Source organism: Poecilia mexicana, unplaced genomic scaffold (assembly GCF_051168715.1).
Source record: "Poecilia mexicana isolate PSO_F unplaced genomic scaffold, ASM5116871v1 scaffold_8, whole genome shotgun sequence".
NCBI classification, from domain to species: Eukaryota; Metazoa; Chordata; class Actinopteri; order Cyprinodontiformes; family Poeciliidae; genus Poecilia; species Poecilia mexicana.
In genome coordinates, this window is record NW_028263377.1 from 25,532,404 (window position 1) to 25,559,136 (window position 26,733).

At 38.8% G+C, this 26,733-nt stretch overlaps 2 protein-coding genes across 3 annotated transcripts; both read left to right on the forward strand.

Moving 5' to 3' along the window:
* The first annotated feature begins 127 nt into the window (after positions 1–127).
* Positions 128–5,453, forward strand: LOC106925952 (DELTA-sagatoxin-Srs1a-like). Of its 2 annotated transcripts, none has more exons than XM_015000936.2 (3): positions 128–2,136; positions 3,603–3,688; positions 4,872–5,453. In XM_015000936.2, the coding sequence occupies exons 2-3, from the start codon at positions 3,612–3,614 to the stop codon at positions 5,287–5,289; spliced, it is 495 nt and encodes a 164-aa protein (XP_014856422.2). In that variant the 5' UTR covers positions 128–2,136; positions 3,603–3,611; the 3' UTR covers positions 5,290–5,453. The 2 variants fall into 2 exon arrangements, with proteins under 2 accessions (XP_014856422.2, XP_087863916.1); XM_088007790.1 differs by lacking the exon at positions 128–2,136 and adding an exon at positions 3,314–3,462.
* A 1,752-nt stretch (positions 5,454–7,205) lies between these two features.
* Positions 7,206–23,660, forward strand: LOC106924471 (globoside alpha-1,3-N-acetylgalactosaminyltransferase 1-like). The gene is made up of 11 exons (XM_014998570.2): positions 7,206–7,285; positions 11,780–11,953; positions 14,446–14,478; positions 15,225–15,260; positions 18,119–18,175; positions 19,497–19,529; positions 19,605–19,739; positions 19,809–19,941; positions 20,674–20,869; positions 21,678–21,897; positions 21,973–23,660. Exons 2-11 carry the CDS (start codon positions 11,904–11,906, stop codon positions 22,109–22,111), a joined length of 1,032 nt encoding a protein of 343 aa, XP_014854056.1. The 5' UTR covers positions 7,206–7,285; positions 11,780–11,903; the 3' UTR covers positions 22,112–23,660.
* Positions 23,661–26,733: the final 3,073 nt, after the last annotated feature.

Below are 26,733 nucleotides of genomic sequence, written 5' to 3' on the forward strand. Positions count from 1 at the left end.
GAACAACGACGATATTATTGACGTCAGACTGAATTTAGAAATATTAAACCAACCGTCCTGCACACCTAAAGACAAGAAAGATAAAAATAACTTCAGAAAAGACGGTCATAAAAGATTAGGTGGCGTCTCGATGTGAGGTTTGCAGGTAAGAGACTGTCAGTCCGCGCATGCGTAGTAGCGGATTGTCGGATAAATTTAACACCTTGAGATTTTAAGGAAATCTGGGGAAACCTGGATGTGTGAAGGATCTCTGGTTCTTTTGGAACTTCTTGAATGAGTCGCTGAGTTCCGGTGCAATGAGCTAACCTGACCAGCAGGGGGAGACAAACTCCGCACTTTCAGGTTTCTATTTGGTTATTTTCTACTTCTATTTATGTTTCCAAAAATGCCAAAATCTTATCTTTATTCAGTTTTATGTGCAGGAATATTATTGATGTATGAAACCCAATTTTTTCCTATTTATTTTGGGTTTGGTTTTATGTTTTTCTTTCAAAGTATGGGTGGAGTACATTCACCTTAAAACCAGAATGTATTTAAGTTCAAATCATGTTAAAATGTAACATATTGGTCTGTTTGACTTTCTGTCTTATGTTTTCCTTCTAGACCAGTGGTTCTTAACCTTTCTTGAGGTACCAAACCCACCAGTTTCATATACGCTTTCACTGAACCCTTCTGTAGAGATAAATAAAATATGATTCCCCCCCCAAATTCAAGACATATGGGTGACCCAACTAGAGTCTAGTTGGGTCACCCCATGATCACTAAGTCTTCTTAAAAGGTAGAGTCTCTGAGAACAGTTCTTCAAAATATAGTCAGTGTTTCAGCAAAGTTGAGCTGACTGTCCAGGAACGAGCCAAGGTATTTAAAATGTGCCACAGTTTCAACAGGTTGGCCATCGAGAGAAACTGGAACCACTTTACGGTCTTGTTTAGATCATTTAATTAGCTCTACTTTCTTAAGAGAATGAAAATTTAATAATAAATAATAAAGACTTTGCGGTATTCTGATTTAGTAATGTAATTATATTAGTTGTGTTACCACCCCCACGCCACTAGAGGCAGTACCAACCCCAAAAAGATGCGACTAGAAAGCTACAGAATTTGGTAAAAACTGTGAGCTTTGCTGAAGTAAATAAAGACACAAGTTCAAATCCACGCTGAGTGGAGCTCCTTCAATCAATGCTCCTCCGCAGCTCTGATTGGCTCAGCAATGTAACGTGATCCTCTGCAGCAAGTGATGGCAAAGCGGGGCGTCATCACGACTTTACACAGTTCGTCTTTACCTCCGCGGCAGAGGCTCCGCCGAACCCCTGAGACCGACTCATCGAACCCCTGGGGTTCGATCGAACCCAGGTTAAGAACCACTGTTCTAGACTCTTCCTCTCTGTACTTCAGCGTAGAGGCACCATATTGTGAGTGGCAAATTTACTATGAAACACAGAAAGAGTCTGAAGTTTCTGAATAAGAGAGACAATAAAAGTTGCCTTCATCTGTCCTTTAAAGAGCAGTGTTCACAGTAAAAGATAAATATTCATTTTACTTGATGAGCAATGATAATATATTGGGTCCCAATTGTAAAGTTACAAAGTAAAAAATCAACAGCTATAATTTAGTTTGTTTAACCTGTCAAAAAATGTGGGTGTTCAGTTTTCAAAGCTGAATTTTCACCATCTAATTACACTTGAAACAAAACAAAACTGACTTAGAAGTAACCTTTCAGCAAGATATAGAAACTTGTTTTAAGTAAATACCTACTAAATATTTATGAAAAGTTCTAGTTGAATTATTTCACTTATAACATGAGAAAATGTCTTGTTAGAATTAAATTTATAAATGTAACTAGAACTTTTAATATTAAGGAATTATTGCATTAAAACAAGCTGCATATCTTGCTGAAAAGTTGCTTGTAACTTAGTTTTTTCTTAATTCAAGTGTTCTAAGACATTTGCCCTTAAAATCTAGACCAAAAGTACCTGGTAAGACGAACAACTGAAAAACATCAAGAAACTCCCAGTGATGCCAACTGAAGGACCGGTTCTGCAGAGGTTGGACCACACCTAAATCTCACCTTCATCAGTGGAAGAGCTGATTTCATTCCTCTCTGTCAAGCAGATTCGTAAACGACGGGTCCGACGCAGTGAGTATCCCTTCTGTTTGGAACGTCTCGGTCGGTTCTGGTTGTGTTCGGTGGTTCCCCTTCTGGTTCGGTTGTCTTCAGGGCTCCACATATCAGCATTTTTATTCTCCATTGTACCTGCATTTCTACTGAGATTAAAAATAAGGTTCTGCTTTATCTTTTGAAGTGTGGAAATGTTTAGATCACTGAGCTGTTTGCAGTCTGAGCAAAGTCTGCAGATCTAGTTGGGTCAAACCTGCAAAAACAATCCCCAACGTTACATTCATCTATTGATTTAGACCAAGACTGTGTTCACATTTTAACTTGATCATTTGCTCAAGGTAATTTTGCAAAGTTGTTACCTTTTGTAATCCTTAATTATCACTAAGGATGATAATTATGATGTGCCTTGTAAAACGATATGCTGCTTGTTGTGCTGGTTCAAGTCAAAGACTCAATGCTCTTCTGAAACTTTATAACTAATTTGAAAAATAAACTGAACTTAATGCGTAGATAAACGGGATTAATAGGAAAGAATGAATGATTGTTTTTATTTGGAAAAAAATAATCACAATACAGTGTATGATTTGAGATGGACGGAGGAGGGAAAACTAGAAATTGATAAGAACCTAAGTTGAACCCAAAATTAATTCTCAAAGTTGGACATTGTGTTGGATCAAATTTGAAAAAAACAATTGCCATGGCATTGTTAAAAAAATGTTTGTATCGTTAATTAACGATCATCTGAATGAAGGGAAGGGCCTGTGACTCAGATGTCCTCATGACTTAAATGGTGTGATTGTTCTTACAAGAACTTTAGGTTCTGTTCATCCAATCATGGGGAACTGAAGAAGAGTTTGGATGAAAGAAACCTTCAATAAACATCACAAAAATAAACATTTTTACCAAGTAATTTTGTTTAATGCTAATATCTTAGTACACCTGAAATAAGACAAACCTAACTTGCAGGTAACTTTCCAGCAAGATATAGCAGTTTGTTTCAAGTAAATAAATCCTTAATATTGATGAATAAAATATAGTTCCATTGGTATTTAAATTAACTTATAACCAGACATTGTTCCCATGTTGTAGGTTAATTTATCTGCCAATGGAGCTATATTTTATTCATCAATATTAATGAATTATTTACTTAAAACAAGCCTCTACACCTTTCTGAAAAGTTACTTTTGAGTTAGTGTTGTGTTATTTCATGGGTAGTAAGAAATTTGACCAAAAATACTCCGTAATATTTTGTGTTTTTGCAGTGAACAAGAGAAGAAGTCTAGTTGAAAATCAATGAATGAATTCCAGATATTAATGGGACACACTTCATTTATTCTGGTGAAGGTGAACTGGACAAACTTCTAAAGTTCTTCTGTTTGTCTGTCAAATGAGCAAAATTCAGCATTTTATCCCTGTCAGCCTGCATGAGTACAAGTAAAAATCCCATTCAGGGTCCAGTTGTTTCCGTTTTGTTTCCTGAACAGGTTCTGAAAATGCCTCTTCCAACTCAGCGTCAGTGCACCGTGGAGATTCAGAATAAGAGCTCCAGCTTGAAGTTATGTGAGCCGCTGTGAGTTTTAACACACACACACACACACACACACACACACACACACACACACACACACACACACACACACACACACACACACACACACACACACACACTGTCTGGTTGGGATTCCTGAAACTTGACTGAGGCAGAGTTTGGATTGACTTGGACATAAAACCTTCCAGTTGCTTGTTGAACAAAACAATTTAAACATAATTTATTATGTTTCAAATCACTGCTTTGAGAGTGTTTTCTCTTCACTACCAGCATAAATATGTCAGAATTGTCCTTAGAAATGTGTTGCTAATGCTAAAGCTTCTGCCAATGTTGAGTCAGTAGCAACAAAACTCATTCTGTTCACACTGCATAATAAGGTTATTTATTTCTTAATAAGACATTATTTGATTAAACTAGTGTTTTTCTTTCTCTTTCGCTTTGCATTGCTTTGTAACTGGTTGTGTAAATACACAGCAACTATTATTAGTTGTATAATTGCTTTGGTTCAATCCAATTGCTCAAAACAAACCTGTTTTAAATGTATGTGTGTGTGTGTGTGTGTGTGTGTGTGTGTGTGTGTGTGTGTGTGTGTGTGTGTTTGTGTGGGTGTGTGTGCGTGCGTGTGTGTGTGTGTGTGTGTGTGTGTGTGTGTGTGTGTGTGTGTGTGTGTTTGTTTGTGTGGGTGTGCGTGCGTGTGTGTGTGTGTGTGTGTGTGTGTGTGTGTGTGTGTGTGTGTGTGTGTGTGTGTGCTCATCTGTGATTAAAACTGCAGGTGTGTGTCTGTGTTTGATAAAATTTTCATTCATTGGGTAGAGAATCCAGAAATTTTACTCAGGTAAGATATTTCAAAATAAAATTACTAAAGTAAAAGTAAAAAGTACAGTGTAATAAAAATATGCCTAAAAGTAAAATTTTTCCAAAAAGTTATGTAGATGTAATTGAGTAAATGTGACTAGTTACTATCCTGCTCTGCTTAAAACAAGCCTCTATATATTTCTGAAAAGCTACTTTTAAGTTAGTTTTGTCTTATTTCAAGCATACTAAGTTATTTGCAAGAGAAACTACACAAAAATATTTGGTAAGATTTTGTGTTTTTGCAGCGTGAAGGTAGAACCACATTAAAAGTTGAAGCAACCTGCAGATAGATGATAAAACCAACAGCAGTTTCAGTTGAATTGAACTTAAATCTCTGTTTTCTGTCCAGGGTTTATGTCTTTAAGGGAAACTGTGAGTCCCCTCTGCCTCCAACTCTCTCTCCATCAGAATCTGGCAGCGCTCTCTTCATCAAGAAAGTCTACACAGCGAGCGGCTCAGCGGGGGTCTTCATGTACAACATCATCCAGAAGTCCAACGACGAGATCAAGGGCCGGCTGGCCGTCATGTTCTCCGTTCCCTTTGACTTCAACATCTTCTGCAACTGGTACGCCGTGGGAATCTTCAGCAAAGACAAGCTGTGCGATAATGACCTCTACAATGAAATGTACTGCGCCGCCCAGAACGACTTCATCCGGGGAAAAGCCAACGGGCCCAGTTTGACCCACAAAAAGGGTGAAATGACCATCAGGGCCAGCATGTCCGACAGCTTCAAGCCGGTTCTGAAGTTGGAGCTTTGCGACGACTGAGACCGGCTGCTTCTATTGGTCCAGTTAAACCAGTACCAGCACCATCTGGTTTTATTTAACCAAGTTTAACCACAAAAGGCTGCTTCTTTCATATCTTATAAAGTTTATCCCACTGTAACCTGCTCAACAAATGTCAACTTTGAATAAATTACTATCAAATGAAAGATGTTATTTTTTCTCTACTTTGGTTTGCAGCTCATGTTTCACGTGCTCACATTCATTAATTAATTTATTTTTTTTTAATCTTGTGTTGAGTCTGGTGGCTATGAGAAGTTAACATAAAATATGTGGAATTAACCTCTTAACTGCCACCCAGAACCAGACCAGAGGAATCTCTTTAGAGTAGAGTAGATGCAGTATTGTTAGTTCCAGGTTTTCCTTGGGATCCAGAAGGAATCTGCTTGGAAACTGAGTTCCCTGAACAAAAGAGACACAAAAACTTAATGTTTCTGCCATAATTCGAGAGCACACATTTTCATTCTGAAAGCAGGATTACATGTCTTTCTTCTCAAAACTTTTAATACTTTTGCTTACATTTTCATTTTGAAAGCAAGTACCTTCAGCTGTTCTCAGAAGAGCAATGTTCACAATAAAAGCTACATGCTAATTTTTGTTCAAATAATAGTAATCATTGAAACAAAAATGCCAATTATCTGCTAATCAAAATAATGCTTATGAATATTTAGGTCAATTTTGATAACCAATATTTACTAATATATATTTCCTTGAACACTCATAAATGCAACCATAACAATTTGGTTACGGCTGGAAAAAGTGTAAAAGATAAACGTGTTGTCTGTGGTGCCCTCTGGTGGTCTGGAAGGGAACTCCAGATACAAAAAGCTGCTAAGCTGAAAGTTTTTTTCTTTCTGTCCTGGTTTAAATAAACAATAGTGGGGGAAACAATAAAAATACTTGAGGAAACGTCCAAAAACTTGCTATAAGTAGGGATTTATTGGTGGAGGGCCAGTAAAATGATTTTCTTTAAATAATTTAATCCTTATCTTGTCTGTTAAAATATAAATAAGAGTAGATAAATTAATTTTGTTGCAGATTGACACCTTTTATGTTACGTATCCTTGTCTTTTCCAATCACAAACAAACTTGTAGGTCAGTCTATCAGAGGTTTTTAATAGCTTGTATGTTGGGCATTGCTTGTTTTTATATATTAAACTCAATCTCAGGCAGGATCTACAACCGTGGATCAAAAGTATTCTGTACAATGGCATATTAGGGCAATTGTAGAAAGAAAAAAGAAAGAAAAAGAGTACATTTCTGCCAAAAAAAACCCTATAGATTTTGAGATTAATTTCAAAAATGTTCTAGAAAAAAATATATCCGAAATTTTCTAAAAGATCAAGGAAATTTCTCAGTTTAAAGTGTCAAAAATGTGCTTGAAAAAAATCTGACATTTTGAGATTAATACATTCTCTGAAATTTCCTAGAAAAAATAATTTCTCAGTTTGGAAAGTTAAAAATATTGTAAGAAAAAAAAAACTCAAAAAGATTTTCAGGAATTTTCTAGAAAAAAAAAAAACAGGGAAATTTCTGATTTCCAAGACTTGAACATTTTCAAATTTTAGAAATTTTCTGAAATGCCCAAATTCTTTGTCAAAAAAAAAAAGATTAATCTCAAAATTTCTGAGATTTTTCTAACATTTTTTCTACTTTTCAAACTCAGAAATGTTCTTGTTTTGTCCAGAAATTTTCAGAAATAATCTAAAAATGTCTGTTTTTATTTGGTTTTTGGCAGAAATTTACTCCTCTATCTAAATGTACTTTTCTATCTACAATAATCCCAATGCACCACCGCAGTTTCTCTGAGCAGCAACAAAAATGCCATTCTCAATATGGCGGACACGCTGACGTACTCACGTTTCGCCTCTTGATTGATTGCCCCGCCCTTTTGAATCCCAGTTAGCTACATTATCAATTGGGCTTCAGGGGGCGGAGCGTGTGGTCAACAAGAAACAATCACATGTCTGGACGCGGACAGGTGAGTCTACCTGTGCTCGTTCGGGTCTGACTTCTTCTTCGGTGTTTAAATCAGCTGATTTAACAGCAGGTCAAAGAGCGGGGTAGGGATGGTTAGCGAGTCTCTCCGTGAAGTCCGGTTCAGCCCACCTGAGAGAGGTGGTGTTTCTTTAGCTAAGATGAGAAGGTAACATTTGCGGAGTTACGTCACGCCGCTGCACCATGGCAACCGCTGCGGGACGCGCCATGAGCACCAGAGCAATAGAGGCTCAGATCTACCACACCAGACAAGACCCAAGGTGTAGGTTGTGCAAGGAGGCCTCTGAGACAGTCCAGCACATAACAGCAGGGTGCAAGATGCTGGCAGGGAAAGCGTACATGGAACGACATAACCAAGTGGCGGGCATAGTGTACAGGAACATCTGTGCAGAATATGGACTGGAAGCCCCGAGGTCAAAGTGGGGAACACCCCCAAAGGTGGTGGAGAATGACCGAGCTAAGATCCTGTGGGACTTCCAGATCCAGACAGACAAGATGGTAATGGCGAACCAACCGGACATTGTGGTGGTGGATAAAGAACAGAGGAAAGCCGTTGTGGTGGATGTAGCAATACCAAGTGACTACAGCATCAGGAGAAACTGGAGAAATACCAGGGCCTCAGAGAGGAACTGGACAAGGCCTGGAAGGTGAAAACCACAATGGTGCCTGTGGTCATCGGGGCCCTCGGGGCAGTCACCCCCAAACTGGAGCAGTGGCTCAAATTGATTGATTCCTGAGAGGTTAAGTAGATGTTAAAATCAAAAGTGCATTGGTAGTTTTGATGTTTCTTGAATCCGTGTATGGTTCGTTCATTGTTTGCAAAATCGAATTAATAGAAACTCAACAGCGTTTGAGTTTTGCTTTGCCATCTAAATAAAAATAAAATACGGTTGTTGTTTTAATATGTAGCGATACTGGAAATGAAGTAAGTCGCTAAAGAAAAATCATTTACAGTGGATGAAGACGGCATAAAGACAAACCATTCCTAAATAATAGACAATGGCTGCACTTGAACCGTTTTCTGCATTGATTATCGAACTTTTTGAGAGAGAAAAAACATACTCTGAAATCAGTAATGCTTTGCGTCGCCATGTGTACATTACCGCCACTACTGGTGACTGAAAAAGTTATGTGCCGGGAGTTCAGGTCTTCATTTCTGGTTCCGCCATAAGGCCCCGTTGAATTAACAACAAAATAAAAGCTTATCTTTGGTTTAACCATTGCAGTTAAGCCCCCAACCCCCAAAATGTACTCCTTTTTTATTTTTGCAATTGCCGTTTTTCTAATTTCGTTTTAAAAACGAAAAAAAAAAAAAAAAAAAAAACATGCTTGTTTTGTTAATGCAATTTTAATTTGAAACTGGAAAAAAACAAACAAAAAAACAAAGAACGAACCATACACGGATTTTCTGCAGATTCTGTCCGTTTCTGATTTATCTTGAAAATCTCTCTAAGGGACTTCCTGCCGTTGGACTCCATGGCCGTTGCCATGGTGACAGGCCCTTCAGCGCACATGAGTTTAACAGCCGTTCTGGGAGTTCTGAGTCGGTCGACCTGGAGACAGTCGTGGTTCGTTTTAGGGGCAGAATGTTTTCTGTTTCGGACTTTAACGGTGAGAATATCTGGAGCAGCAAACAGGACTGGATGAGTTCATGTATTGGAAAATATCAGCAATTTTGGGTCAGAACTTTGTCACATGTTTGTTTTAACTGAGGAACCAAACAGAACCTGGAAGCCCGGTTTATAACAGGCAGTCTACCAGCTGCAGTTCTGGTTGCTTCTCAGTTTCTGTTTGTCAAAATGCAGCTGATTTAGCAGTGTGGATTTTATTTTTTAGCATTAACACCCCAATCATATGGATTTTATTTTTAAATTGTATTAAAAACTAAAACAAAAAAACACAAAGGAACTGTACATTTCCAACAAAAATCTCAGAAATCTTCTAGAAAAAAACAAGCAAATTTCTGATTTTCAAGTCAAAAAAATTGCTATAAAACCTTAAAGTTTGGAGATTCTCAAAAATGTTCTAGGAAAAGCAAGAGAATTTCTGAGTTTCATAAGTTAAAAGTTTGCTAGAAAAACTTTTATTTTTCTACATTTATGTAAGATTTTCTAGAACAAAACAAGATAAAAATTTGCTAGAAAAATGCCAATTTCTCAGACAAATCTCAGAAATCTTCTAGAAAAAAAACGTTAAAATTTTTGAGTTTCAAAAGTTGAAAATTTTGAACTTTTTTTTCAAGATTTCTGAGATTTTTCTAGCATTTTTTTTTATTTTTTACTTTTGGATCTCAGAAATTTTCAGTAAAGTATTTTTTCTTTTGGCTGTAATTTATTACTCCTTTTTTTCTATCTACAGCATCTTTAATATGCCATCGTAGGTATGTTGACTATTTGATATGTTGACTATTTGGTTTAATTGTTGTGTCCTGCAGGCGTCTGTTTAATAGAATAATCATTGTTCTTCAACTGGCTCACCCTTTTTGAACTTTGTACCTGGAACTGTCAAACTTTATGACATATAATTATGACGCTGTTAACGATGTTATTCTATGATAACGTTAACAGAGTGGAGGACATAAATCGAGCTCCACCTCATCGCTCTGAGAGGGATTGTTCTGTTTCAACCTAGTTTGAACCAAATAAAAAATTTAAATTACCCAAATTGTTTCTATTTCCTGAAATGTTTGATCCAAGTAATGCATTCTGGGTAAAAACAACCAAAACGAACACGTTAAATTAACGATAGCAAGAGAAATGGCTGGTAGTCTTTAGCCAAAGACAAGAGAGAAATACTGCAACTGCCAAAATCTGACGCTACTCCATTTTTGTTTTCATTTCATAAAGAGGGAAGTTGCGCTCAGTCTCTCCTTTGGAGGTTTTCATGTCATTTCCTTCAGTGGTTCTTGGTGCAGCGCCCCTACAGGTGAGGAGGGGAGCAGGTTTCTCAAACTGTTTCGTTTGACACTGCAGTGTGAAAGCAAACCACAGCTGCTGAAAATGTAACAAATGTTGCAATTTTGATCCCTAATCAAACGAGTATATGTCCGAGTTTTGCATAGAAAAAGTGGCTCCACCATATTAGAGTTTCTAAATTTAGGCTGATGATGTTCAGATATCTATAAACTAATATCTGAATAAAACTTGGTCTAATTTAAAAACTCTGTGGTTAGGCCTGTCACAATTGCAAACTTTACTGGACAACAAACTGACCCAGAAATTATTGCAAAAAAAGACAATATTGTAATTTTGAGACAATTTTCAAGTTTAACATTTTTATAAATGTGAACCAATGAACCAATTAATTGAATTGATTGTGATCCATTTAAATAATCACCAGCTAATTTAGTAATCAATTAATTTTTAACTGGACTATACAGACTCAAACAAAAGCCACTTACTGAAAGAACAACATATTCAGAACAATAATTCAGCCAAAACTGTACAAAAATAGCTACATTTGGCTCTTAGGATTGCAAAAAACACTTTAAATGTGTTCTACCAGAACTAATTGAGTGGTGTAGTTTTATCATGTACTTTTTAGCTATGTCTAATTTTACAACAGTTAGCTGATGCTAACTGTTCTATTGGGAACCACTGCTCTGTAGGCTTATTTATTGGCATTTAAGTCAGAATAGTATATAAACACCAAATGGGGATAATTAAAGTCCTGTCAGTGTGTAGGAACATGCTGACTAACTGTGTTCTTGTAAATTCAGCTGCTTTTGAACAGAGTGTTTGGTCTGATCAAGATATTGATCAGATGTTGATCTGATCTGACTTTTTATATAATTTGCTCTGAAGTCAAACTAAAATGATAAAGTCAAACTGACTGATTGATGCTTTCTGGTCTTCAGTCTTCAGGTGAGCACTAAAGTTAATTTAGTGATTTAGGTTTGTACACATTAGACGTCCTGTTCACACTGTTTCCATGTTGGTATCAGAAAGGAAATGTTTTGTATTTCATGGTGATTGAATAACAGAAGTGTAGTTTCAGAAGTCTCTCATTAATTCAAGCTGTCTGGTTTCTGTCTGCATGTAAGAGAAAGACCTGTTTTTACACGAAGAGTTCTCTTTTTTCCATGTTAACACTTTGGTGGGACTATTAGCTGCTAAGCTAACAGTCTGGACATTTATGGGACTTCAGAATAACATCAGGGGCAGAAAAAACCCAGCAGGACATTCCACAGGATGAATGATTAAGAGGACAGAAAAGTTGCATAGGTGTTTAATTACACCTGGGCTTCACCTGGAAAAAAATCAGGTTATTCGTTAAAACTGGACCTCACCTGAATGCTTTGTCTATCTGCAGGCATTAACAAGCAGTAACAGGGAGCAACTCTTACTGGCTATCTCTACCAGCCAACCTCCTCCCTGTCTCTCTCTTTCCCTCCGTCTCTCTCTCGCCACTGTTTGTTCTCCGTTCACTCTCTGTCCAAGTCAGCAGGATCTAAACATCTCCTGGTCTCTTTACATAGGAATCCAGTGAAGCTTAAAGACCTCCAATAGACTGTGAAGAGGAGCCTCTTTCAGAATCTGCTGGATTTGAAGTTTAGGACGGAGAGGCGTCAGAACAGACTCTGTTGGACTCCGACGAAGACGATGAACTTAAAGTTTGTGGCAGTGCTTCTGTTTCTGGTTGTGGTGTTGGGGTGAGTACTGCAATGTGTGTGTGTGTGTGTGTGTGTGTGTGTGTGTGTGTGCGCGCGCTGCAGCGAATGTTTAACCTCAAGTGTGACGTACTTCGGAAAACTTTTACATGATACTCAAAGCAATAAAAATTATAGGGTAACACTTTATTTGAAGGGGGTGAATAAGACTGTCATGACACTGTCATAAACATGACATAACACCTGTCATGAACATGAATAAGCCTTCATGAATATTTATGACTGTTGTCATAAAGCGTCATTCGGTAAATTATGACACTTTTAATACAAAGTTGACATTATTCAAAATGTCTTTGTTATGACAACTTGACATTAACCAGGAAATCATTACTATTTAAACTTTACCTTTAATAACATCAAGTTACCTAATTTTTAAAGTGCAATCAGTAATACTTTTATAACAAATTTATATCAGTAATGATTTCCTGGTTAATGTCAAGTTGTCATAACAAAGACATTTTGAATAATATCAACTTTGTATTAAAAGTGTCATAATTTACCGAATGACACTTTATGACAACAGTCATAAATATTTATGAAGGTTTATTCATGTTCATGACAGGTGTTTATGACAGTGTCATGTCAGTCTTATTCAACCCCTTTCAAATAAAGTGTTACCAATTATGGTTCTGATAGTCATTTCCATAGTATAATTACTAATTAACAGTTGAATATTTTGTGTCTAGATGTAATCTAATCATTCAGTTCACCTTTGAAGTTTTATTATCAGGATTCTGCAAATTAAATATTTTCAAGAATGCATCATTAAGGCAAAGGAACATACAGCGCATAAGTCAAGGTCAAAAGTTGTGGATAATTTTAAAGGTAACAAAACAATTTCCCATCTTGTGAGCAAGATGGTTAAATGTGTTTGTGCAGTGTAAAAAATAACTTTCAACTTTGGGGAAAACTGAAAGTTAAATATGAGTAGCCTCACCTAGGCCTGTTTAGTCCCTGTCACATATTCTTACGAAATAAATGCACAGATGAGGAACTTTTACTGACATGCATCACATTAGCAAGTGTTACAGGAAAAAATCTGAGTTTCAAATGTATTTAAACCAACCTTTACTATTTTGGAGAAAGCATGAAGCAGTGAGGAGATCAGTGTTGATTCAATAGCAGGAAAAAGACTGAACACCGAAGCCTGAAAGCTTCACAATGATCTGAGGCCAAATTCTGGAAAGGAAGTGATGTTAGAGTTTGTCTTTCATTTTAACTGCAGAAAGCTAAAAGTTACATTTGAGTAGCCTCATGTAGGCCTGTTTACTGCCTGTCACATATCCTTAAGAAATACATGTACAAATGAGGAACTTTTAGAGTTTAGTTCTTATAGGTTCAGGTTTTTTTTTGATTGCATGAAGGAAATCACAAACGAGACTCAAAATGTGTTGTACTTTAATCCACACTGAGCACCAGTGCCATCAACCCTCCCCTTTGTGACTATGTTGTACTTTAAATCATTCACAAACAGATGTCCTGTGCTAGGCTCAAATTGCACCTACCAGAGAGAAATGTTTCATTGCTGATACCTGTTTCTATTGGCTAATTCATAGAGGCGGGAAAAAGTTCCCAAAGATGGGAATGTTTATCTTTGGGGATTAACAACCGTCAAAAACATGTTGAACTTTGGGGATTAACAGGTGTCAAAGGAATGTTTATTTAAGGGGGGCACATCTGGGGGGCAGAGGGATGAACACCTGTCACCAGAAATCAAAAGCAATTAATGATTAGGGTCATAAATCACTCTACCGATTAAATTTAGTCATAACGGTACCTATATGTCTCGCTCACTTCAGTGCACTGCAGTCTATTTAAAGCAGAGGAGTCAGACACCCTGAAAGCGTTTTTTCTTGTCTGAACACAAGTAACAGGAAAAAGAAATGACATTCGATCGTAAGCTTTTCACTTCCCCAAAGAAAAGTAGATAAATGAGTAGGAACCGAACCATTTAAGGCTCTCTTCCTCTGGCGAGTTGCACTGTAAAAAACTGGACTCAAATAAACCCAGATGTTTTATTATTCATTGCTGGTCCAAACACAATAATAAAGACTCGGATCAGCTGAATATTTCACTACACATATAAATGTACTTTTTTTTTTTATTGTGTCAATCTTTTGGATTGACACAATGCAGTCAACACCAACAGCAAGGCAGGAACTTTGTCTAATGTGATTAAAAATAAATAAAATCACATTAAGCTAATATGTACATCTGGTGTTTCATACTGTTGGTGCAAAACTGCAGCTCCAGCAGCACATTTGAAGCATTTCCTGTTTTTGTGTCTCGCCGTGTAGAAAGGAGCTCCGGCTCTAAAATGTTCATGTCTGGTAATGAGGTCCTCTCCTGGTTTGGAGGCTCCTAGCTTCATTCACGTGATAAAAAACAAAGATTTCATGCTTCCCATCCGCCGCGGCAGTTTTCCCATTGCTGGTTTCTGATCTCTATTTCCTTGTTTGTGGTTGAACCCACAGAGTGATGTTCATCTACCTGAAGCCGATCTACAGGTAGTTCCTTACTCATAATCTCTGTTTCTCCTGTTTTCTGCCCTGAATTTGCTCTTTTCTTTCCTTTTGGTCTCAACATGTAGAAATCCATCCTGTGTCTGAACAGAGACAGATTTTATTTATATGAAAATAAAATCAATGATGATTTTATTTTTGTATAAATTTGGATGTAAATTCCTTTAAATCTTAATTTTTTATTGTTTTCTAACAATAGGCAATTGTATTATTTGCTGTAACTGATAAAAAAGGTACTTTTATAATCATAAGTAAAATAATCTGCCAATGGAACAAGTATTTTACATCAGTATTAAGGATTTATTTACTACTATATCTTGCTAAAAAGTTACTTCTAAGGAAGTTTTGTCCTATTTAATGTGTACTAAGATACTTCCACTAGAAACTAGATCAAAATTGGTAATAATTTGTGTTTTTTGCAGTGCACCCACTATATATGAAAAGCTTTACTGGATGAACTGATATTTCTTGGGTTTATTTTTAAGTAATCGTAAGGAAAAAAAGGAAAACCGAGTTTAAATAGTGTTTCTGTGGTGGGAGTCTCCAATAAACAACATGGACTCTCAGATCCATTTTGGATTGTTGAAGTAGGGATTCATCTGCATCATCTAATAACGCTGAACAGGTTTCTAACTCTCTTCCACTCCAGCCTCTCCCTTCAGCTTTATCTCAACATTCAGTGTAACAAAGGGAAGCTTTAAGGTTCTTATTGCACGTTTTTGTTTCTGCAGATTCAGGGAAGGCCTCTGTGATTCTTCAGAAGGCCGGTGAGTAACAGCCACTGCTGGGCGTGGCCTTAGAGGCGACCTTTGTTCTGAGAACGGGCCGGGTGTTTACCTGACGACCGAGTCGATGCAAAGCTCTCCAGCCAAAGGGTTCAAACACGTCCAGAGCCAGAACTCCCTCAGGGTTCTTCCTTATCGGCTGGTTGTGTAAACAGTGGAGGGGAACCGGTGGCTTGGTTCTGACCAGTCACATCAAAAGTAATTTCCTCACTTCGGTTCAGTTTGGTGTGTTGGTCAGGTTTTCTGGGTCACTTTGGGACAGCAAATGTCTAATTTAGGTAACATATTTAGGAAGTTCTGGAAACGTTTTGAATTGTGGTATTCAAACGAGTTCAAGAAACTTTGCACCTATTTACATCTGATCCAGATTAAAATAACATCTCATCACCAGTGATCCTGAATGGATGAGTTTTTCCTCAGGATGTGTTTCCTGACTGTCCACTGTCTCATGAAGCCCGACCTGCTGGGCTTTCTTTGTGCAGCAGGGAGGAGTTCGCTGAATGGAGAGCATTTATTTTGCAGATGTTTGCAAAGTCTGTTATTTTCCACTAACGGAAGGAGATGGAGCTGCAGCACCATCAGCTTTTTTTCTCTTTTCACTTCCATGTATTGTCTCAGTCAGCTTCAAACCCAAATATTTCAAATATTTAGCAATTTGCTGTAGAGGGTTCAGTAAGTGACAACAATTAAACAGTTCCTCCAGTTTTATGTGAAATTAGCAGAAAATCAATAAATCCTACATTTTTTTCTAATACATAATTGTGAGTTTATTGCAAATGTTAAGATATAATTGGTGTTGATTCTTACTGGATTTTTAATCAGTGATGGAAAAATCTGAAAGCAGCTGCCAATTTGAGAAATTGATTATTTTAATAATCAATTATTCTATTAATTATGATTATGATTAATCGATTAATCAGTTAAAAAGATTAGCAGATTCAGCAGATTGTTCATGTAATGACTTTCAGCAAATGTGATTAATAGAGCTTTTTTTTTACAGTATTTGAAAAAAAAAATTTAATCTTAAATACAAAATGTTTTTAGTACAGTTTTGTCTTAATTGCTGCTCTGTTATTATTTCAGCAAATCACCTTTTTGAATCCTTATACTCCAGTTAACGATTAATCAATTACTAAATTAGTTGAGGATTGCGTCACTAATCGATTAATCATGATTAATTTGACTAATCGTTTCAGCCCATTCACTCCCCAGACCACTTGGAGTAGACATTTTGAACTTTGCATCTGGTGCAGCTAAACCACGACTGCAGAATGAGCACATATGCTGTGGGATTTCCATCCGCTGCTCCTTGTTCAAAGAGTTTTACTGACTTCTGTTCACTTCAGTTGGAGAAATGTTCCCTGATTTCAAAACTTTGGCTGGAGTGGCGCTTGCAATTCCAGTGTCCAGTGTGGGAGCAGATCAACAACAAAACCCTCAGATATTTTATTATACTCAAGTAGATTCACAAGTCGGGTCGATATGTAGATTTTGAAAGAGGTTTAATGATATTTTGCAAAATTCCTTGAAAATAATTCTAAAGTAAAGCCACAAAATCACAGATTTGATAGCAAAAATTGCAAAATTGTAGATGGATTAATTAGAACTTTAAGCATGTTCTGACTAGAGAGAAGCATTTCCTCTAATGAGAAGTTTTTTTTGGGAATTTCACTGAAGCTGGCTTTCCCAAGAACAGTGAACACACCAGGTCCTCGGCAGAAAGAGCGCCATGTTAGAGCGGGATACCATCCACCTGACCGGATGGTAACCTGCTGGGTTTAGTGGCTTCAGACTCAGAAAGATCTGCTTTGTTCAGGTCAGTCAAAGTTCAGTCCAGTTTCCATCTCCACACCTTTAACAAACCAGGTTTGTCCAGAGGGTGGAGGGGGGATCAGAAGGATCAGAGCCTGTTTTCTCAGGGATTACCTCTCACCTTTAAACTGTGTGCTTCCTTTCCGGTTAATTCAAATAAAACTGAACAGACTGGAAAAGTCTTGATTTTCAAAACTGCTCCTGTGATTGTTCAAGTCGCTCCAGGTCATTGTTCTAGATGGACAGAACATCAGCTGATGAGAGTCGACGGTTCTCTGTGGAGGTTTCATGATGCTAACGCCTTTGCTTAATGTTGGTTTTCAGAAAACACACAAATCCTCACAGAGACCATCCATCCATTTTCTAACACCCTTGTCCCTTAGTGGGGTCGGGAAGTGCTGGTGCCGATCTCCAGCTAACGTTCCAGGCGAGACCTCACAGAGACTGAGTCTTGAATTTTCCTTGTAATTATTTCAAGTCTGTCACTGGGTTGACCATGCAAACTGTTTTGTTCATGAAGCTTATAAAGATATTTGTTGTATTACAAATAGATGATCAGAACTGAAGAAACCTTTTGGATGAGAAGTGAGATGACTTCGAGGAACAGGAGAGGAATTCAGCTGTTGTTTAGCTTCCTAGAGTGTGTTGATGGATGAGTTGACTGAGCAACGCTAGCAACAATAACTGAGGTCACCTGAGTTGTGAGAGCAAATGGATGTTTGGTTGAGCTGTAAAGCTGATGGATGGTTTGACTTGTTGACCAATGGTTTGACTTATTATCATAATCCTGTTTGTTAACCACAAAAAGCTTTGTTCTTGTTTAGTACAGCCAAGCGTAGCATCAAAATCAGACAAAATTGTGCTATGTGTTGAAAAACGCCTAATTCATATTTTAAAAGTCTTCTCAAACTTAGTTTGGTAACAGCTAAAATTATCCCCATCAGGTCCTTTTCAAATATCACGCAGGTTTCAGCCGTCAGCTTGTCCTCTACCTGACCTTGGTGTTGATGTTTGTGCATGTTGTTCAGATCTGGGGATGGACACCTCTTCAGGAGTCCTGACCTACACCTGGTGGCAACCAATGGGTAAGACGTACATTACCTGACATAGAAATTACTGTCTGCAGCTTGCCTCTGTATTCTTTTAATCATTCATCAGCTGTTTGTAGAGTTTTCATCTTTCCAGTGATTCAGACTCTGATGTTGTTTAAAATGATGAACAGTTCCTCATAAGTTTTCCTTTGGGCTTTGCATGCTTCACTCTACAACCTTTCGTACCTAAATATTTTTGCTTTTCTACCAAATTAACTCCAGCATTTTTTGTTCTTGCCATTTTTCTCTCCATGAATCTGAGTTATTTTATCTGTAATCTGTCATATAACCAAGTAGTGACGAGTTCTGCGCTTCAGCTTCGGATGTGTCGGATAAAACATCAGCTCAGAGTCTCAAACTACTGGGAGTTGTAGTTTTTGCCAGAGAAAGATGTTTCTGCAGCTTATGGATGATGTCCGCTCCTATTAAGGGAGGCTTTGTTGTACCTTCACATTCCTCTCTAGTATCAGGACACAGCTAAATCCTGGAACAGTTTGGAAACACTGTCCTCTTCTGGCTTTATACTGGAACTACTTTTAAACTTAATTTAAAAAAACAAAATCAATTGAGCTGTTCAGGAGGGAACCAGAATGAGCACCACAGTCATATAAAGAAGAAATATTTGGTATATAAATATTTATGAAAAGGAGCTGAGGAAAATCAGGTCAAATGTTGGTTCATAGTGATGTTCTCTGCATCATTTTCTTTGTCTTGCTTTTTGTATGAATGCAAGACCTTTTACCCTGTTGAAGGGTTGATGCTCTTTGCAATGATGGATGAATCCTCCGGATGGCTCGAATGAATCCTCCGGATGTGTCTGATGAATCCTCCGGATGTGTCGGATGAATCCTCCGGATGTGTCGGATGAATCCTCCGGAAGTGTCGGATGAATCCTCCGGAAGTGTCGGATGAATCCTCCGGAAGTGTCGGATGACTCCTCCGGAAGTGTCGGATGAATCCTCCGGAAGTGTCGGATGACTCCTCCGGAAGTGTCGGATGACTCCTCCGAAGTGTCGGATGAATCCTCCGGATGTGTCGGATGACTCCTCCGGAAGTGTCGGATGAATCCTCCGGATGTGTCTGATGAATCCTCCGGATGTGTCGGATGACTCCTCCGGATGTGTCGGATGACTCCTCCGGATGTGTCGGATGAATCCTCCGGAAGTGTCGGATGAATCCTCCGGATGTGTCGGATGAATCCTCCGGATGTGTCGGATGAATCCTCCGGAAGTGTCGGATGAATCCTCCGGAAGTGTCGGATGAATCCTCCGGAAGTGTTGGATGAACTTTATTTGACTGACTGTCTGTGTTTCAGGTTGAAGTACCCACAGCCGAGCATCACGCATGGGTGAGTATCGCCCCCTGCTGCTGGTTTGAGTTTTTCATGGTTCTGGTTTCCCTAACGGTTGCTCTCTGATCGCAGTCGGACAGACGTTGTGTCGGTGACGCCCTGGTTGGCGCCGGTCGTCTGGGAGGGAACCTTCTACCCGGTTCTGCTTGACAGTATCTACCAAAAGAGGAACATCACCGTTGCTGCCACAGTTTTTGCTGTTGGGAAGTGAGTGTGACATCACAGTGGGGTGTTTCTCGTCTGCTTCCACTTCTGATCATTGCGGTTCCTGTTCAGGTACATCAGGTTCCTGAAGGACTTCCTGGAGACAGCAGAGCAGCACTTCTTCGTAGGTTTCAGAGTGAAGGTTTATGTGTTCACTGACCAGCCGAATGAGGTGCCCAAAGTGAAAATGGCTGCTGGCAGAGAGGTAAACAGAGGACGTGAAGAATTCACAGTTTAGATCACAAATGGCACATACCTGTCAAGCATACTAAATTTATACCGTGTCTTTCCCGCCGTCCTCCGGTATTAGCAATTTCCCATATTATAATAATAAAGGAGCGCGCCGCCGGAGCACATTCAACCTGACTGACTGTCTCATCCAGTGGTTTTGAATGACTTTGTTAGTCGTTAAGTTCTTTTAGACAAACTATGTTAACACCAATAGAATGTATAGTTTCATGCCCAAGGTTACAACAAACATTAGCCTTGTTTACTGTTTTCTGCCCAGTGAAATTAGGCGCTTCACTTAAAGGGATTATATCTTACAGATATAAATGGATTCAATATGTCACACTGAAAACCTGCCCACAAGGCCCAATGATGTGCAAGTTCTACATGAAATGACACTCGAAGGGATTACATGATATCATTAGGCTCTGTTATAGGATTTACATAACAATGTCCAGGTTCTGAGCAGCTGATTGTAGTTTGTAGGTGGTGGACAGGTAGTTATTTTAGACGTCAACAAGTTGATCTTAGATTACCAGAAGACAGGGCATGGATGTTACATCTATGTCATACTATCACATACAATCACATAAAATACATTGATATTTAAGGTTGTAACATGACAAAATGTTGGGAAGATCAAGATGCATGCATGCTTTTGAAAGGGCATTTTATTGTGGATTAGCAGCTCATCTTTCTCATCTTTCAGCTGGTGGTGCGTTCGGTGCCGAACTCCAAACGTTGGCAGGAAATCTCAGCCAGAAGGATGGAGATCATCCAGACCCTGATCGAGGAGACGCTCAAAAACGATGTGGACTACATCTTCTGTTTGGATGTGGACTCAAAGTTTCACAGTCGATGGGGAACCGAGTCTCTAGGAGAACTGGTGGCTGTGATCCATCCAGGTACAGCTTCCAGTTTTCATTCTGGATTCTGGGTTTGAGATGGCCTGATTTATAGATATATACTTTATTAACCATGTAGGGAAAATATGTCTTGGACAACATGCAGTAAACAAATTTCACCATGAAAGAAATGTTTCTAGTTGGTTGAGGAGTCATACCTTAATGGCAAAGTAGACGGTTTAAGGGATCTTAATTTCATCTCAACTCTTAGGGTGCTTTCAAACCAGCTCTGCTTAGTCGACTTCAATCAAACTCTAGTTTTTTTGCCGAGAAAGTTCATTTGAGGAGGTGTGAATGCGTAACCAAAGTCCGGTCAGCTTACAAACCTCGGTCTCTGTTCAGTTGAAGTGAATTCTGGTGCGATTCGAATGCATATGAGAACACTAAACGGACCGGAGACTGCTCCAAAAGCAGGAAGTAGACTACAACACGGGGCATTCTGGGTAAATACAGCCAAAACAAACAGGTTAGCCTAGCACTAGCAGGAGAAATGGTCTTTTAATGAAGACAAAAGAGAAACCCTACAACTGATGTCATTCTTGGTACAGCGCCACCACAGGCCAGCGTGAGAACAGGTTTATCAGACGGTTTGGTTCATTTGATACAATGCAGTGAGAAAGAGAACCACAGCAGCTGAAAATGTAACAAATGTTGTGATTTTGGTCTCCAGTTTATCAGGCGTGAAAACTCCTTCAGTTTTTTTCCCTCAGTGTGTTTGGTCCTGTTTGTAATGTCAGTCAGGTTGTTGGCTGCTCAAATCTCTAAGTCTAGATGAGTTTAACAAGTGAATTCCCTCCTCCTTTTTCAGGATACTACAAAGACGACCGCAGTAAGTTCCCATACGAACGGCGGCCCGCCTCCAGAGCCTATGTGGCTCCTGGCGAGGGCGACTTCTACTACTGCGGCGGCGCCTTCGGAGGCGTCCTGGCCGAGGTTCATCAGCTTGCTCAAACCTGCCGCAAGAACTTCGAAGACGATGCCAAGGAAGGCATTGAGGCTGCCTGGCAGGAGGAGAGCCACTTGAACAGGTAGGCAGGTAAAGTACACAGATGCCAGGCCTGGTTCTACAATCTGGTGATGTCATTTCCTGTCTCTGTGCCCAGGTACATGTGGCTGAACAAGCCCAGTAAGGTTCTGTCTCCTGAGTACCTGTGGCAGGATTTCAAAGCCAGAAACTCGGAAGTTCGTGTAATCAGATTCTCTGGGGTCATAAAGAACTACAACGAAATACGACCCAACTGAACTGAAGTACTGGGCCAACCAACTTCCTGTTCGCTCCGACCCAGACTCAATACGAGCATGTGCAATACTCACCGACTGGATCAGTTCTGTTGTTTCACTGGTTTAACTGGGAGTCTGTTTGAAGGAACCCAGAGGTTTGTATGTGAATTAAAGCGGCTGCTGGTTCTGATTCTGCAGCTGCTGCTGGTTCTGATTCTGCAGCTGCTGCTGGTTCTGATTCTTCTCTTGATGCCAACGTTCTGCAGGTATCAGTGATTGACGGTAACACATTACTGTAAAATGGTTCCTTCTTTCAAATGAGTAAAGTAAAGCTATATTTGGAAAAAGGTAATTACTGATACTGATACTTCAGACTAACAACGTTTAATGTTTGGAAGAACAAACATTAGTTTGATTTAAAGACAAAAATGTCTTCGTGTGTAAAAAACTTACATCCAGGGGAAAACTCCTCTTTAAATCTGAGGAATCAAAACGCAGAAACCCTCGGGCAATGCTACAACATCCTGCTAAACAGGTGAAATGTTTTACTTCACCAACTGTTAAGACATGTAAATGTTAATAATTAGAAGTACAGGAGGGAGGGACTTTTATTTAAATTCATTTGTTTGATTTCATCCTTGTAATTTATGTGAGTGAAAGAGTGTAAACATTAAAATAATTTTATTTAAATGGTGGAGTAGGGCTGATTACCGTTTAACTTTTTTTTTTTTCAAATATGGTGGAATACACAGAGAATATGTTTTAATACTCAACAAAAAATGTTGCATTCCTATTTTCTTTGCTTAATACATAAAGTTAAGAGCAAAACAAAAGTTCTGAAAAGAAACGGTTTCATTTAATTAAACTTTAAATGACAAAGTTAGACTGAAAGGTATTGCTTTATTTAGCATTTATGAAAAGTAACTAGTAAGTCATCAGTAAAGTAACTGGATTACTTTCTTGGGTAGTAGGAAGTTGACCAGCTCTGCTCAGGATCCTCCTGCTCTCTCCTGGAACCACAGATTCAAAAAGCTCCGTCATTTCAGCTGTTCGTTTTTTGGATCTTTGCAGTTCGTCTCGTATCGAGAGGTTCTGTCTTCTGTGCAGCTGCCTCCACCAGGGGGAGCCGCTTCAAAACTTTATGGCTCCAATAAGTACTACCTACCAGCAGAATGTGTTATATTTCATATTTGATAAAGTTCTTGGACTTTTTTATCTGACTTTATGTCCGTTAGGTGATACAAACTGACTTATATAAGCTTGTTCTGAAAACACAGGATGTCTTGTCCAGCAGGGAGCGCATGTTGGGAACGCTTTAACAAATAATTACCACTAAGGAACTTTAATACCCAGAAAAATCAGAATTTTGGATGAAATCCACCATCTGTTGGTACCAGGTTGCTAACAGAACCACAGCTGCCCAGATGATCCGTCATCCATGCAGGAAGGTGTGGACTTGTAAACACCAGAGTAATGTTTGTTTTTCTTATGGTTAGGTTTGAATTACCTCTCTGCAAAAATAGGGATCATTGTTAAAGTGACATAAAACAATAAAACCTGCCAGATTGTGTGTTGTTCTCTTTGTCCGGATCATCAGACCGTTTAGTCTCAGAAGTAGAGGGATTTCTCACACCTTCTGTCCCCTTCTCATACCGCTGCGCCACATCTAAAACCTTAAAAGTATCCTCCCCTTCACAAATCAGACAGAACATTATGACTGAACATTTGAGAAAGGTGTCAGAACATCCCAGGACAGGAGTGTCGGATGGATCCAGAAGCTTCTGTTAGAAAAAAAATGGTGAAAATGTTTTGCCTAGACATCAGTTTAAAGTAGTTATTTTGTTTTTAGAACCATATCAGACACTTTTCAGTTCCTAAAAATATGACAAAACTGACTTCAGTCAACACCTTTCCATCAGAATTACCAGGATACTACATGTATGCAGTTTAATAAGCAGTTACAGCAAATCGCCTGCAGGAGGCGATAAATCAATGTGTTTATCTCCGAGTGTTTCCGAACAGAGAAACTAAATACATGAGGAAAAACTCCCAAGTTACTGCGGTTCGCCTACAGGAAGCGGGTTTCTGGCAACTAATTGTGTGAAATGTTTCATCAGAGATAAAAACCATTAAAATTTAATAAATAAACTGGATTAGCAGTTGATGATGTCATCACTTCATGCTGAGGAATATAATTCCTGCTGCTCAGATATGGAGCTGTTGGCATATCATGACACCATCATTAAGCAAACTTCAGATTTGTTGGAGATCCACAACGATTCTTTGAAGTTTCTTCAGTCTTATGAGTTATGACAACATTTAAATTTCCCTGCAGGATCAATAAACTATTTTTGGATTGAATTGGGTTGGACTTTCTTCAGGATCAACAAAGTTTTGCTCCGTGTTTGTGAGGAAACATCCGGTTGTTTTTTCTCCTGGAGTCGCAGGAAGAGTTTTGTTATTGATCCTAATCTGTTTGCTTTTTGACATCAGATGAGTTTTCTGCTGGGTCCTCGTTATCATCCACTCTGTCATCACACAGCAATCAGGGTCTTCCTGCTCAGCCCTTCATCTTTCTCCATCTACACAGACACTTCCTTCAGAAACACAGTCCCACACTGACTGATTCACGTTGTTGGAGAAACTGTAATGTTCGTCACCCTGGAAAGCTATTTTTTTAGTTGCACACGAGTGCATGTCGACAATAAGGGCAGAAAGGAATGTTTTTCAGTCGGATTATGGAGATAAAGTTATTGAGAGCTCAGATCTGCTTGTAGAAACTCACAGAGATTAAAATGTAACATGAGGAGCAGCAACAAGGGCCCTCATGTTCGTGGTTAACAGCCTGTGAATTCAGATTTTATCATAGAAAAAGTCTAAACAGCCTCAATATTCACCCTAACAACCTGAGCTCACCCTGTTACATCTACCTGTTAGTCTCCTCCTGAAACCAGCTACTCTCTCGTTTCTGCTCAGGTTCCTTTTCACCAAAATCTGTTAGGAATCCCAACCGAATCATCATCTTGTTTCTACAACCAGACTTCAAAGATCTTCTAGAATTAAAAGATCCTGGGCCAGAAAATACCAACTTCAGTCCCGTCTAACCACCAACCCATTATTTAAAAAGCTTCAGTCTGGATTTTGTCCATCACTGATTAAAATAACCAACAATCTCCTCTTCACTGCTGAGTTTGGTTTCATTTTCCTTCTCATCCTCATTGATCTGAGTGTGACCTTTGACATCATCTTGCACTCCATCCTCCACCAAAGATTTTCTTCCATTTGTGTTCTTACCCCTCTAAACGCACTCAGTTCATTCATTTCTGTTCTCCCTCCTGGTGTTCACCAGGGCTCAGTTCTGGGCCCTTCTTTTTATTATTCATCTCCTCCATTGGTTTCATCTTCAAACATTTCAACATCCAGTTTCACCGCTATGCAGATGACACCCAGCTCTACCTCTCCTTGATCTCTGTAAGTTGCTGATGGTTTGTTGGTTTTAAAACAATGTTTTAAATAAAAGGTTTTATTATTACTTTTTATTTGTGATGATACAGTAAACCTAGGAGCTTAACCATACTGAGTTTGGTGTTAATCTGCTAACCATAGCTATAAACTGTAACCACTGAGTGACCTGAGTTGACCTTTGAGTCCCATGAGAGTAACTAAGCCCCGGTGGGGAACAAGGCAAAAACACATAATGAAGCTGAAACACTGTGTTGCTTTAAGGTAAAAGTTTGGAGATTTAGATACAGAGTTCGTCAATGTCAGAGAATCTGGACCAACATCAGCAATATGACGACAGAACCTTTTATTTTGAGTTTCTGCTAGTAGAGATTTCCCTGGCCTGCAGTCTGGATGCCTGATGACAGGAATAAAACTGAATCAGTTAGCATCCTCTCGGGTTCTCAGCCTGAAGGGATTTGCCGAACAGAGAATGATTGAAGAACTTCACACCACAGCTTGATCCTGGTTCCTCACGAAGCCATCACTGTTTTGTTCCTTTTTCTGGTGTTGTCTGAAAAAATTGAGCTCCAAAACAGAATTTGTTCTGATTCTGGATATTAGGAATAAGGATGGCTATACTAGCTGTTACCAACAGGTTAGGATTACCTGTTGGAGTGGAAGTTTCCTCCTATGATCCAGGTCACGTTGGGTCATCAGGTCAGGATGTTTCAGGAAGCTTTAAACCTCTGAATGCTCTTTTGTTTTGGACAATTCCAGGTGCTTCATGGTTTCAGTTCTTCAGTGCTTCTGTCAAGGGATTTCAGACCAGTTCATTCCTGTTTCAGGTCCTTCATATGTTTTAGCAACTCTGTATACTGTTTCAAAAGGTTTTAGATCATAGAAACTGTTTTAGGAACTTAAAAACACTTGAGAGTATTTTATTGAGTTTGTGTGGTAATAATTATAGTTCAGGATATTTCAGGTCATTTGTTGCTGTTTTAGGATATTTCTGACCATTCCAAATGGTTCAGGATGTTTCAGAACCCAGATGACTGGTTCAGGAAGTTTCGCAGCAGATTTTCAGGTTGTTTAAGGGCTTTTTTTAATCGCTATCTAAGGATGTTTCTGACCTTTGAAGATGGTTTTAGGAAGTTTTATGACCTTCATGACTATTTTGGGAAGTGTTAGCATCTTGATGT